This window comes from Pelmatolapia mariae, linkage group LG10_11 (genome assembly GCF_036321145.2).
Source record: "Pelmatolapia mariae isolate MD_Pm_ZW linkage group LG10_11, Pm_UMD_F_2, whole genome shotgun sequence".
Taxonomy (NCBI): domain Eukaryota; kingdom Metazoa; phylum Chordata; class Actinopteri; order Cichliformes; family Cichlidae; genus Pelmatolapia; species Pelmatolapia mariae.
In genome coordinates, this window is record NC_086236.1 from 42,665,656 (window position 1) to 42,680,353 (window position 14,698).

General features: G+C 40.4%; 1 protein-coding gene across 3 annotated transcripts in view; it reads right to left on the minus strand.

The window, feature by feature from the left end:
- Positions 1-14,698, minus strand: part of LOC134635624 (intermembrane lipid transfer protein VPS13B-like) — a 292,458-nt gene that overhangs the window by 27,980 nt on the left and 249,780 nt on the right. For all 3 annotated transcript variants that reach the window (XM_065471728.1, XM_063485027.1, XM_063485026.1), the window contains one exon: positions 2,081-2,236. In XM_065471728.1, coding sequence (XP_065327800.1) covers positions 2,081-2,236 — 156 coding nt within the window. The remainder of the gene's footprint in view (positions 1-2,080; positions 2,237-14,698) is intronic.

The following is a 14,698-nucleotide window of genomic DNA, read 5'->3' on the forward strand; positions in this document are numbered from 1 at the left end:
TCACCCCTCCACCACTGTGCTTGACAGATGGTAAACCAAACACAACCAAATGTGTCATCCTGGGCATTGGGACCAGACATCTCAACATTTGTCTTCTCTGTCTAAAGGACACGACTCCAGAAGTGCTGCAGTGTGTTCAAATGCAATTGAAACATAGTAATTTTGCTACCATGTTCTTTTTCAGAGAGAAGAGGAGAAAAGAAGAGGCTTTCTCCAAGCAACCCTAACAAACAAACCATACGTGTTCAGTATTTTTCTAATTGTGCTGTCACGAACTTTAAGCTTTAACATGCTAATTGATGTCTGTAGAGTTTGAGATACAGCTTTTGAGGGTTTTTTTGTAGTTCTTCAAGCACTGCACTGGGTGAATTTGCTGGGATGTCTGCTTCTGGGAGGATTGCGGCAATGAATGCTTCGGAGCTGCCAATGATCAGTTAAACAAGACCATTTCATTAACAGCACATGGCTTGTAAGTCCTGTGAAAAACTCTCTTTTCCATTTAACTATATAGACAGACTATCATATCAGCACATACCAAAAATGAGAGAAAGCTGGTTTCATAGAGAAAATTTTTTTTGTTTCACCTCTCTTTTTGAACACACTGTAATGGAAACAACATGAAGCTTTACTCACTGTTTCCATGTTAAAGATGAACCACTGATCAAAAAATAATTAATGGCTTAAGTGATCCTGACAGTAATTTTCAGTAGCAGGCCTAATGCACGTGCTTTTACAAGTGTTCTCCCACTCACGCATCCATGTGCAGACGCATGTGCGTATGGGCTTGTATGAGGGAGATTAATATAAACTGCACTTTATAAACGTTTTTAACAATAGGTGCCAATATGAACACTAAAGAGGTGACAATGAAAGACCATAGAGAAGCAAGAAAGAGCGTAACGGAGAGGACGTGGTGTGGCGCTGAGGACGAACCCCACCCTCCCAAAAGAAAACCCAGACTGAGGTATACTCATGCGTTTCTCTGTAGTGGCAGCTGCCGTCCCGTTCTGGGGTTTTTGTTGTGAATTGGATATGACCAATGTTCATACTCTATCACTGCATCCAATGGAAACAAGATGTAATCAAAGTTTGGGACAGATGGTAGAAGGAATGTGAGAAGCCGAGTCTGTTTTGTCTGGAGGATGAGTGGGAGATGTGTGTGACACTTGACACTGTTTACATAACAAAGTGTCACAGCTACAATCTGATGGCATCTCTGCATTTTCAGGAATATGAAGACTCTGCTTTTTATTTGTGGAAAAATTCCAGCATGATTCATTCCTTTTCTTAGAGCGAAAAAAAAAAAAAAGACAGTTGGTGTATGTATTTGGTTTATGCTGGTTTATGATTTGCTGTGATCTTCTCTGTGGATTGATGGGACACATTGTGTTTTTGGATGGCTTGAAGTTCATAAGCTTTTGTTTTATTGCTATAAAACAGATTACAAAAACTGACAAAGACAGTCTGTTGTTAGCTAAGCAACTACTAAATCATAACATACAAAAGCAGGGGGAAAAAAAAGGAGATTAAAAAGCACTCATCCTGAAATGAGTGCTGGGAAAAAAGCCAGGCTTTTGTGTCACATAGAAGAAATCAACAGGCGTAATGCAGCAAACATGTTCCTGCTTTCAGTGTAAATGTTTAACAGGTTAGCAGCAAGATAATCTGCAGGATCCCTATATTCTTGATTATGTTGAAAACTCTGGTCCTGTTTTGTTACTGCGGTGTATCTGGGCCATAAATCACTGCTTGTCAATTATAAAGAGTCTTGCGCCTGGAATCTTCTACAAATTAAATCTGGGGGTTGGTAATGCTGTTCACCATCTTTCCTTTAATCGCTGCAGTTAATTATAAAGATCTGCTAAAATCTATTCACATTAACTCTGATCCAACGACAAGAAAAGTAAGACGTTTAACTTTCTGGAAGCCTTTGACCTTCATCAGAAAATACCCGCCATAACAACTACATGACCAATGAGTAATATTTCTTTTATTTAAAAACTAAAACTAAAAAAAGAAAAAAAAAATCTATACAAACAAAGAAGTCAGTAAAGGAGTAATTACTAAAAAGTGACAGTACCTGTTTCTGGACACCATTGAGCTGTATGACCTTGATGATGAGAGAGGCGGTGCGTCCTTTGTACTGAATGGTCCTAAGCAGAGTCCCTACGTTGTCCACGCTGAAGGCCTCTGACCAGCGCCAGTTCCCCCATCCTTCGATGCAGATGTGCAGCAGCTGGAGGACAGCACAGAGCAGAACATACACACAAAAACAGAGACAGAAGTTAGCAGACATCAGAGGTTAGCCTTCTTGCCCTTTATTTACCCCGATCAAAAGGCAAGTAAACAACAGGACTCTGTTTGGGAATTTCTGGTAGGGGGGGAAAAGAACAACAAAGTTCCTGTTTACTGTTGCCGAACAGGCCTGCTGCTGCTGGAAGCACAAATGGAAGGTCGCACACAATAAACTGGCTGGTGGAAAACAGCTGATGTGGAAGATTATTACAGCAGTGTGTGTAGTGACCAGATTGTTTGTGCGTGTGTACTTGTGCGGTTGAATGTGGAAGACTCTTTTCTCCACACATCTAAATAAGAGGCACATATTTTGGCCCCCAACCATTTGAGCTGCATATCCATCACTTCAGTGTGGAGCACATCCATGTGTGTGGCTCGGTATAAACACACAGGCTCAGGATAACAGTAATAAACAGATGCTTTCCTTTCTTTTGACAGTCAAACAACTTTAGAGTGGTGACAATTTCCCCCCAACCATTTTCCCCATAATTCCTTAAACTGTGCGCCTCGACATGGTAGCGGGGCTAAAAAATATGTAAAGAGGCAGCCCGAACAGTGCTGTTTTGCTTTCACCGATACACAAAATACACACTGCAATAAGCTGACTGGGTTTTAATTAATGCATGATGCAGTGATGCAGCATTTACTGGGTGCTGCCTCCACCTAAATCCACAAACATTCAGTACAAAAACCAAGTGGTCTGGCCAAATGCCCATCACACCTGTGCTACAGTGAGGTTATTCACAGACCATCTGTCCACTTCTTATCTGAAGTTGCTCAAAGCTGCATGATAAGGAAACTCATTTGTCAAACAGTATGATTCTTCTCATGAGATTTTGGTCATAATACAGGAGCAGAATCATAAATACAGAGGGAGATCTAAAGCCTTCTCCCCTTCCCGAGGCAGTGGGGCTGACTTTCTACAGCACCGAAACTCTGTGTCAACCCTGCTGCCAGCACAACATCAAACTAGCAACAGTTGGAAAGGAAGGGGAGAAAACATGAGAAAGACAAAGCATGTCATGGGACTATCAAGACAGATGGGGCGGGGGCAAGCAGCAGAGTGAGATTCGGGGTCAGTGATCCCCCAGAGGAGTAGCGACCAGACTGAAACACTGAAAATTTGAACATTTACACTTTGGGTAGTTGCTTCAACATGCTGAACATTTACTCAATGTGTTTAAAGAAAAACAAATTACTCCTGAGGTCAAAGTGCACGGGGGGACCTTGGTCAAGACCTTATGTGCTTCTCAGCACTGCAGTCTTTTCTTAGTGTTTGAAGACAGATTTTTTTACAATAACATTCTTAATCAAAGCCTGAATTCACTCTCTACAAGATCTGTCATCCTCTCTGTCAGCTGCGTGGAAATGAGTTACATTTCTGAGATCTCCTACTTGGTGCACGTACTCAGAGGGGTCTTAACAGCCAGGTGGCAGAGGTTAAGTTTAAGCCTTAAGGTGGAGAACTATATTACTGAACCAAGCCTTTACTACATTACACACAATTTCATAATCAAGCCCAGCTAAGAATATTGTGATCTGAGGAAAACTGAGAAATGAACTGTAATGTGTTTGGCATTCTACTCCCATGACTTAATACTGATACCTTTTCACTTCAAAGCTCACCTCAGGTCCTACAGATTAGAACTCAGTATTTATATTATAATACTTTCATTAGAGTAGACTGGTGACAATAACGGCCCAAACCCTGCAAATCTTGTGATGGCGAAGCCACTGGAGACCTCTGCCGTGCGTGAGCACCATGTGTGAGGATGGATTTGCAATTTCAACAATTCTCTCTGCTTTACCTCCTCTGTCCCTTCCTCCCCCTGTCTCTGTGCACTTTATCATGCCTGTGGCTCAACTTGACCTTTAAAGAAGAAGTCATAATAACATTTCTCCTCAGACTTCAAACAGTTACTGCTGCTTTTGTTTTAATTCATCATGTCTCTGACTCAAGCAGTAGAAGAAAAAAACCCCCAGCAGTGACACATATGAACTGGATGTGTAGGACAACAAGAATGAAAAATAAGAAGTTGTTTTGCCTCTCTGTGACGTATTCAACTGTTGTGACACAGAAAACCCAGCCAGCCACATGTGACCGATTTATACACACGGATTAAGCCTCGCCTTACACCAACAGTGTTCAACTGAATAGAGACTCAGCATTTATGGGGAAAAAAAGATTTTAATTAGGGCAAATTTTTTTTTATTAATCACACTGTTCTTTAATTAGTCAACTTAGCTTAATAATTTGATTTACTTTATGTATCATTTTATATAGAATTTTATTGGTACACATACTGTAGGGAGCAAGGTGCAAAATAAAAGCAAAAGACGACTGTAACACATGGAGATGACCCTAAATAGAGAAAGAGCTCGTCTTTTATACATTTTTTTCATATGAGTTGTGGCAACCCCAGGCGTGTTGACAAACCATAACATCTGCTTTATAATTTGAAGATCTCTGACCTCACGAAACAAAATGATGACATACACCCCAGGGCTCGAAATGAGAGTAAAGCCCAGTGATGCAAACTGACAAGACAAGGCCGATATGCCAAGGTGAAATAAACTGAAAACTGAGTAAAAGTTAAAGGGTCATTGTTAACCCCCCCTGAAAAAAACAAAACAAAACCAAAACACACAAAGCTGCCGCCCCAAAACAAACAAACAAACAAACAAACAACAACATCAACTACTCACACTTTATTGGGACAAAGGACGAAGACAGGACATGTAACTGTCTCTTATATCTATGTCAACTCTATAAAATATCATACAAAAACCAGAGGTTGTGCTGTAGCCTTCAGCTAAATATGAATCTCATCTAGAAATAAATATTTTAACAAGAAACTCCAACACTCACTTTCAGCAGCTGGCCCGAAGCAGAAGATTTTTTTTGTCCAAAAACAACTGAGGACCATTTATTATATTGTGATAATTTCCCAAGATGGGTATTGAGTGTGAAAGAAATGTGAAATTGAAATCTCACCCTCACTTCATTTCCCTTTAATCCTCAGGAGGGAGAGTGTGATTATGGCTGATGACGGACACTGCTTCACTCCAGCACATTGGAAGGCTCCAACTATGCTAAAAGAGTGATCTTCATGGGAATAATTGAATGTTTGTGGATGTTAACAAACTATTGCTATTTTCTGACAGCACTTTAATGTACTCTAAATATTCTGCCATGTGTCACTTATGGTGCGTAGATGTCTTGGTTTTTTTTTTTAGTTTCCAATAATAACTCTGGCTTCAAGTCACAACATAATCAAAATACAAGCAATTATCCAAATTCCTCAAATTTTATTTGACCTGATAGATAAATAAAACACTTTAAGTAAACATATTTTCTAGTCATTAAAATAATCAAACAATTACCCGTCTTGACTGTTTGGAAATTACTTTACTGTAAGTTAGTCATATGTCTTTAGGTCTGACAGTACATCCCGGTTATCTCAAAATGATGAGTGACATGTTTGTCCAAATATGCTAATATAACTAAGCAACCGATTATTCAGCTCGGCTCCATGGTGATGATTCATCTGACAGATATTAAAATAGGTTCAGTCACTCTTGCTTGAACTACATTAACTCTGTTTTTTACTCTGACATCTTCGATCATGCTGCTTAAATGTTTTTGTAACTGAGTTGTACTGGTCAAATATGGTTGTTCTGGATTTTTCCAAAATGACCACACTATTTGGTGATGTCTTACGATTTTTGGGAAGACTGAAACAGTCAGGCTTGGTGAAGCATTTTTTGGACATGACAATCTGACCATCTTCTGTTCAGTGTTTTCTTTTCTGCCTTTTTTGGAAACTTCAGTGACAGACTGGCTACTTGCTGATAGTGTGGGATGTCACTGTTTCCCCATATATTAAAGCTGAAGTTTTATATGGTTTATAAATGACCACCTCACCACTGTTTACTTACTTTACCACATTAAAGAAAAAAACAAAACAAAAAAGAAGATAAAGCAATACATTCCATCCAAAAAATCCACAATGAGAAGTGCCAGTGCCTCTACACTGAACCGGACTTTCGGGTTAAATCTATTCAGGATTCAACCAAAGTAAATATACAGTGAGGTCCAGTGGTGTTCTACCAGGGCAAGCAAGGCAGGAGTGCTTGTCCGTTGAAATTTAAAAACATTTAAAATCATCGTCATTATCAAAGTCTACAATCAAGAGACACCTGGAGACACAGAGACTGATATGGGCTTGTATGACTTCCAGAGGTATAAGGCTACTAGACGTCTGATAAAAGTGTCAGGATGAACTGTTAAGTGTACAGGGCCATATTCTGTGCTCAGATTCATCCAAATGCTGCAAAACTAATCAGACAGCTCTTCACAGTGCAAATGGATAATGACCCAAAACTGCAAAAAAGACTCAAAAGTTTCTAAAGGCAGGGAAATTGAGTATTTTTCAATGGCCAAGTCAGTCACTTAATCTCAGTCCAGTAGAACAAGATTTTACGTACTGAAGAGCTAAAGACAAAGAGACCAACAAACAGGCAGGAACTGAAGGTTGCCTAACTAAAGGCCTATCCAAGCATCTCAAGGGTGGAAACATTCCACCATATCCATGGTTGACAGACACAAACCACAATTTTTTAGTATTAAAACCAATCCTTATTTTTAAAATGATCTCAGTTCATCTGTTCTATTCATTTACTGGGGGATGATAAGTAAAATATCAGTAAATTTTTAGACATTTGAATTAATTAATGAATTCAAGCTGAATTTGGTTTTATAGTGAACCAGATGAGTATGGTAACATTAGCAAATATCTTGCGTTGAAGTAAATTCCCTAATGCTAAGTCAGTGCAAGTTCCTTTTCTGTTTTAATGCCACAGATGGCCTGTATAAAAAAGGCTTCAAAAACTTTAAAACGACAGGTCTTCACAGTCACCGTGCACCAACTAAACTTAATAATGGTGCTTTGACATATGTTTTCAAAACAAAGAGTTTGGTGAAATTATGACTAATCTGCAAGTAACAGAGAGAGTGGACAGAAGGATGAAATTAAAAACCACACATAATATCACTGATACCAAGTATGGTCTTAATACAAGATCAACACCATGTAAACGTTTTGAAATCACATCACCCACATTTTAGATTACCATGGAAACTAGATGCAGAAGCCAAACATATGACCAACACATTTAGTGGTGTTAACTTCTGAGAATTACCACCCCCAACTTGCTAAACTGTAAATTATACTCAATGAGTCAATCAAACCATCAGCCTCCCTAATGGGTACGATGTCATGTCTACTGCCCAGTTCATCGCTTAATCTTTTCCCAGGAGAAAATCATTACCAACAAACTTTCCTGTAAAAGACAGTAACAGATCTGTCAGTCACAGCCAAAGGACTGACTGTTAACTTCCTGGTAAACACAGACTCATTGCGTACTTCATATGGCAAACACTCAAGTGTCTGCTTTGATAATGTGGGTGTCAGGACCAACATAGGAATCAATGGCAAACACAAACGGTAAAACATACATAAAATCTCTCTCTCTGAGAGAGATTTTTAGAGAGACATTCACATGAATGTGCACACACAAAAACACCATATACCCTATGACCCATGCGCTACTCTAGACAGAATGACTCACTCTTGCCACTATAACCACTATCTGTCTATTGTCCTCAACAGGAATGTGCTTGGGTGCACACAATACAAATTAAGTCTATGTCTGCAGCGGAGATGCAATTGGCATTCTTCGATGCTACACAGACAGGCTGACAAAGCTGCAGTGGTCAATGGTTGTCTCCCCATTAATACCATTCCTTTATTTCATCTCTCTCAGACTATAATAGGAGATTTGAGACATGTGGAGCAGAGGTATCAACACCAGTAGCTTTGCACACAAGGTTCTATAAAAGGCCTGAGGAAGCTGCGGCATGTCTTAGATGGCTGATTAAAATCATGTGAATTCAATGTCATGTGACAAAAGTTTAAAAATAGCTTGACAAGTCTCTGTAGTGCCTATCTTATTTAATATAATACAGACAGAGATGAAAAAAGAGGGATGTGGAACAGAGGCCCGTCTTGTCTGGGGAAATTACTTTGGGACCAGGGAGCTAGCTGGCCACCTAACAAATGAGAAACAGGTTTCTATCCAGACAACAAAACAAAAGAATATGTATTACTTTGTCCTTTAAAAAAAGAATATGTATTAAAAGAGAATTACGACAGAGAAAGACACAACAGCATCCATGCCAGGGCAGTGAGGGCTAACCCATGTAACATGAGGGAATTATGGTGGCTTCACAGCTGTCTGTAATGCTTCTCTCCTCCTTGGCTCCCTCTTTCTGACAAAAGAAGCAAAGCAGCACAACATCAAAGCTCAGATTTGCAAGTCTAAGAAGCGGTTTGAGAGCTCGAAGAAGCTTCAGAGAAAAGGCACTGTGTGGGTCCGTGGTTGACAGAAGGGACATTAAGAGATTTATGCTTGACTAACATACTTCAATAGTTTTCCCTTGGTTTTTTACTAAGGCATCTTAGACATGCAGGGCCTCAAGTCTCCAGGAGATGCAGACGCGGCAAGTGCTTGAACCAAATGAAGAGAACTGACAAAAGGAGCTCTGTCTGAGAGGAGAGGATAAAAACCGCACAGCACTGGGATATGTAAGTCAATGTTTAAAAACCCCTCAGCAGGACATAAACCTCAGTGTCTATATACACTCACTGGCCACCTTATTACTTAAAACTGCCCATTATGATAAACATCTTATCAGCCAATCATGTGACAGCAACTCAAAGCATTTAGTCATGTAAACATGGTGAGGCCAACCTGCTGGTCTACTGCGATTTTCCCACACAACCAATTCTTGGGTTTACAGAGAAGGATCCAAAAAGAGAAAACATCCAGTGAGCGACGGTTCTCTGGGTGAAAAGAGGCCTTTCCGAGTCTCAGGGTCTTGTGTGATGTGTGTGAGGCCACTTGGATAAAACAGCCATGCAACCCAGTGGTGCTCCTGTGGGACTAGCCATAAAGCACCAGGTGCTGTCCATGGTGCTGAACCCAGGGCAGCACCAGAGGGACCTTCATAATCACAGTCTTCACCTGCACCTCCCCTATGGTCTGCTTTAGTAGAGAATCAAGAAGAAGGCTGGTTCAGGAGCATTAAGCACAGAAAGAGGGGCTAACTGAGGTCAACTCTTTTAGGACAGCTAACCTGTCTGGAGTGACGTCCTCAGCATTGGAGAGCATATTAACTGGATGACGTCCTACCATGGAGGCCACATAAAACCATTACTGTTAGTCGTACAACTGCATTCAACCAAGGAGCTGATCAAAATAACAAAACTTAGTTTTAGTGCCATTTGTAAAATTACTGCATCCAAAATGTTCCGTTTCTCTAGTGAAAAAGAAAAAAGAACTGGGACTCACTGAAGTGAGGAGGTTTCATTTGGTGTTTTGAGTGTAATACTAATTACATTTTTGTTTAAGAGAAGGATTTAACGCTTCTGTAATGCTTTAAACAGCATTTTAGTGTAGATCAAAGATCAAAAGGCTTTTGATACGCTGTCAAAAGTTTTAATGGTTTATAATCTTTATCAGTGTTTAACCTCCACTGTCTTGTATCCTGTCCACACCTTATAAAAACATCAGCTGTGGTGAGGAACCCTATTCTGTACCTGAAATCACAGCACAATGGCGGCTGGTATATTTGTTAAAACTGGGATCCCAAGTGAAAAAACTCTGTCATCACCATGTGGCCCAAGGTAATCGAAACATACCAACACGTTTTTCATGTGATGATCAGTCAGTAATGGTTCTGCTGCACAAAAAAGGGTTGCACGCCATTGCTTAAGAGCCTTTGTTGTCATTTCAAGGCCCAGGATTTGATGTAGAGGATGATATAATTTGTAAACTGCTAACACATTGGAATGTTAAAAAAGATTTACAACAGAGATTCCAGCAGCACAGTGCTCATCAACATGGTAATTAAATTAATGTCTTAATATCAGAGGAAAAGCTTCCTTTGGGACAGACTACACAGGCAGTAGAATTATACAAATATACAGTCTATACACAAAGAGTGTCATGAGAGACTAATGACTCAACACATCTACATGAGTGGAATCATAATAAAATCTCCAAGAGTGTCAGTACGAATGCAAAAACAGACTCCCCTAAATCCTGGCTTGAATTTGGAAGGAAGAACAGGAATGACATATACAAAGACAAAAAGAAAGCATGTGGTGAAGGAGAAGTCCGTCTTCACTGTATTTCTCATGAAAATCTTGACTTTGGCAGCCGTGGTGTAGAGCTGATGAATGTAGTACTTTTTTCAAGTTGAATGGAGACCAAAAGGTGGGTTGCCGAAAGCTGATAATGATTCCCCAGGATATATTCAAAGTAAGCGATTTCAAAAAATTACTGGCAACCACTGATTGCCGAAACATTTTTCTTTGTCTGTGCAATGTAACAGGGGCTGAGGTTGAGGTTCAACTTCTTGAGACATACCACTTTAATCACTAATCAAGTGTGCTCCCAACAAACACTGCTGGGGATAAATGTTTCATCCCTCCAGTGACATTTCCTTAAAACAAACACTAACAAAAGCAAGTTTCTCAACAAAAAAAAAGACTTCTTGTCCTAAAAAGGAGCAAGAAGGGAAATGGGTTAGAGGAGATATGTATATGGGCCTACTGGATGCTGAGGCATAGAGCACTAATACGCACAGTAAACTGATATACCTTTGAGAATTATTAGACTTGTACACTGGAGGTCCAACTGTAGAAGAAACTGCTGGTGGGATGAAAAGGCAAAGGAAACTTGGAGGTAAAGTGTAAGATTTGTGGTCTGGAAGGAAATTTTTTAACCATTCAGGGAACATGAGATTACTAATCACCTTTGACCTTTAGGTGTAGTGATTAGTGTAGATGTAATTCCTTGTGGCATCTAGATACAACTAAATCCCCAAAGAACTGTGTTAAGCTGCCTTAAAGGACGCAACAGTGAATTGCTGATGAAATGAGCAAAGTGTATAACTACTAAACACATATGCATCATTATATTCACGAGTATGGATGCCATCCATAGAGAGAAATTACAAGAAGTTACAGCAATAGCGAGACAAAAAAAACCCCCCTTGCAATAAATAAACATACAAACTGGGAAAGTGCGTGAGTTTGGCTCACATAGTGTCTGGCATGTTCAGTGTGGACCTGGCCAGGACTACCACAGAGTATGCACAAAGCTGATCATCATGAAACCAGATAGTGTTAGTGAGCTGACATGGAAGCACATAAATACATGTAAGAAACAGTATCTGTATATCCAAGTATACAAGTTAAAAGGATAACTTCCAGCCTGAAGAAGAAATGTTACAGCATGACACTGGTTTCAAGCTGGGACAAACACACAAATGTTTAAAGCACCCTGGGGAGGAATTTCAAATCTACCATCACAAATAAAGGTGGACTAAAAAATTATTATTGTTTTACAGAGGAATGTTTAGCAATGTGCTGCAACATCTCTTCTTGTGTAACTCAGTGTTACTAAATGGATAAACTTTTTCTCATAATTCAGTGTTCATCTCCGACTTTTTATTTTCTTCTCCTATTTATATTTTAAGGTAATGGTTACAAGCAAAAGTCAGTGTGAAAAGATTACCAAACACAGATCTAAGGATAGACAAAGAGTCAGGGTTGTCTTCAGGGATTAAGACGGAGAGCACTCCCTTTTCTTTTAGTTTCCTCACGCTCAGTCTGCAAGTGGGTGAACCTGAGCGGAGCTGAGATAACCCCTCAGGGTCAACTGCAGTTAAAGTGGCAATGTTGGATGAACAGCATGACTAAACCACTTCACTTGAGGGCAGTGTTTCTTAATCACTGAGTCTTGATAGATTCCAGCAAAACACCAGACACATTTTAAGGACGAGCAGCAAACAATGAACCCTTCTGAAAACTTAAAACACTTGTACAAAACAGCGACACATGAGCAACAGGGTTCACACACAGACAACTATTCATATATACATGTTCACACACAGCTTCCACTGATGTAACACTGCTCTCTCACTCTCCTTTGCCTCTCTTTCACACGCACTCTCACCCAAAATACCACCCTGTCATGCCTGCTTCCAAAAACACGGCCAATCTCACCGCAAACTAATAGTCCTGGGCTGCTATCTTCCGCACATTACCCCTGGGAACCGCACGCACACACGGCCAACACAACACTGACACTCCCACACAAACACTAACACATGGAGCAACACCATACATCACAGACATACACAGACACACTAACACGCAAAGACATGCATTCAGAGAGAGACACTCTACTGTAGAAGCCTGCTCATGGAGTAAATCACAATTTATTCAAATAGGGAATATTCCTTGTAGGCACTTAAAAAGTCCTTCTCAAATCCAGGGGGCTTTTTACGCCCCTCTCCCTGCTAACCACACTAACCACAGGGATTTCCATCAGCCAGGCTGTATCCTGTAACGAGCAGCCAGATATTTCAACCATCCACACCACACGCCAGAGCCTTGAAAAACAGCAGGGTGGGGATGGTGAGTGTGTTTGTGCGAAATATAAACTGTACGTAATTAGAGAAAGATCGTGTAGTTGTATGCATGACCATCCTGAAGGTTTTTAACAGATGTATTAATTTAACTGTATGTATTCCTTTATCCGTTTCTCTCTCTATTACATGACACGCATAACATAATGGTACAGTGCATATAAAAATTAGGGAAATTATGTGTTTATAAACATTTTCACATTGGCTGGGAAATGCTGGGGTGTGAAGGCATGCTAAGCTTGAAAGGGAGAGACTATACTGAGAGGCCTGACAGACTCCAGGCCTTAGGAAACATTTTATTACAGTGTGTATGTATGTGTGAGTCTGAGTGTCCACACACAGGTATGAATTTGCTCTAGTGTTAGGCGAGAGCGGGCTCTAAGGACGTGACTGCCTCAATCGACCCTTTTAATAAGTCTTATGGTTATGAATGACAGGAGAGATGGGGTGGTAGAGAAAGTGGAAGGGAGAGAAACAGAGGAGCAGTGAGAGGGAGTGTGACCTGAGCTTAGGTTCATGTTTCACTACGAAAACATACTACTTTAGTGTTCTTCGGAGAAAAGTGAGATACTCGAAGGTATGACAACACCGTATGAAGTGTACATTGGTTAGATGGCTCAAGATTACACACATTAAACACCTCTCGTTCGTACAGGAACAATATAAAGGAGATTGCAGCACTTTAAATATGCCTCACTGTCTAAGTTCAAGCTGAAACAACAGCCTGTCTAATCATATAAATGGCCTTATTCCATCTCTGAGTCTTTCTATATGTATGAACTGGAGACAGGATTGGAAGACTTCAGGTGCAGCAATGTACTCATGATAAATAGGGTTGCTTGTGCATCATCAACAGACAGAAAAGCAAAAGAGAAATGGGAAAGGTGGGAGGAACAGAACAGATAGTGAGCAGACATGTTTTTGGCGGTGCTGCCATTGTAGAGGAGTGTTGAGAGCATGGCTCATCTTTTGCCCCTGCTTCCATTTTTCCATGTCCTCTTGTTTTTCTCAAGTAGTGCTGTTCAATATCCCCTCTGACAACTCTGTGCTACTCTCTTTTTGAATTTTTCATATTTCCCAGGTGATCACTTCCACAATCTTTTTCTCTACCCATCCTCCTCTTTTCAAGAAGACGTCATGTCTAGTGTGTTCTCAGGGGAGCTCGAGAGAGGAACAGGCATAGATTACTTTACAAAAGCATATTAGTAGCTGTGGCTTATGAGTGTGTGACTGCCTGGGGGACAATTCAACTGGGACACACACATCATACCAAAACCATGAGGACAGGTCAATGGCCTTGCTCACCGACATTCCCCTGGCCTCCCAGGAAAGACAATACTGCATGTACAGATACATAAAAACTGAGATAGTAGTTTGAGCGTTGATACACTGGATTGTAAAACTAAGTAAGGATGCGCAATGATATAGTTAGGAGACTGGACAGAGTCAAACTAGACAGAAAGATGTGACCATGGATAATGTCAGCAAACTGAGTGGAACACAAAAGCAACTGTATGGACCAAATAGAAAGGAAGTGGAATAGCCACAAAACTGAAAAGTGCCAAGCCTTCATGAGTAGTTCCCTTCCAGAATCAACCATAACGACAACACCTACTGGGATGAGATGGAAACTAAAAGGACAAAGTTGCCTTCTAGCCAGTCACAGGACAGACAGGGAGTCAGCACCAGGACCAACGAGCTTAGCCAGTATGGATGTGAACATCAGAACAGATGACTAACTTCAGGAGAAAAGGAAAGGGACAAGTACTAGTTGTACATTTGGGATGAGAACGGCACAATGTCTAAGTGAGACTTACAAACAGTGTAGGAGCCAGAGACTGT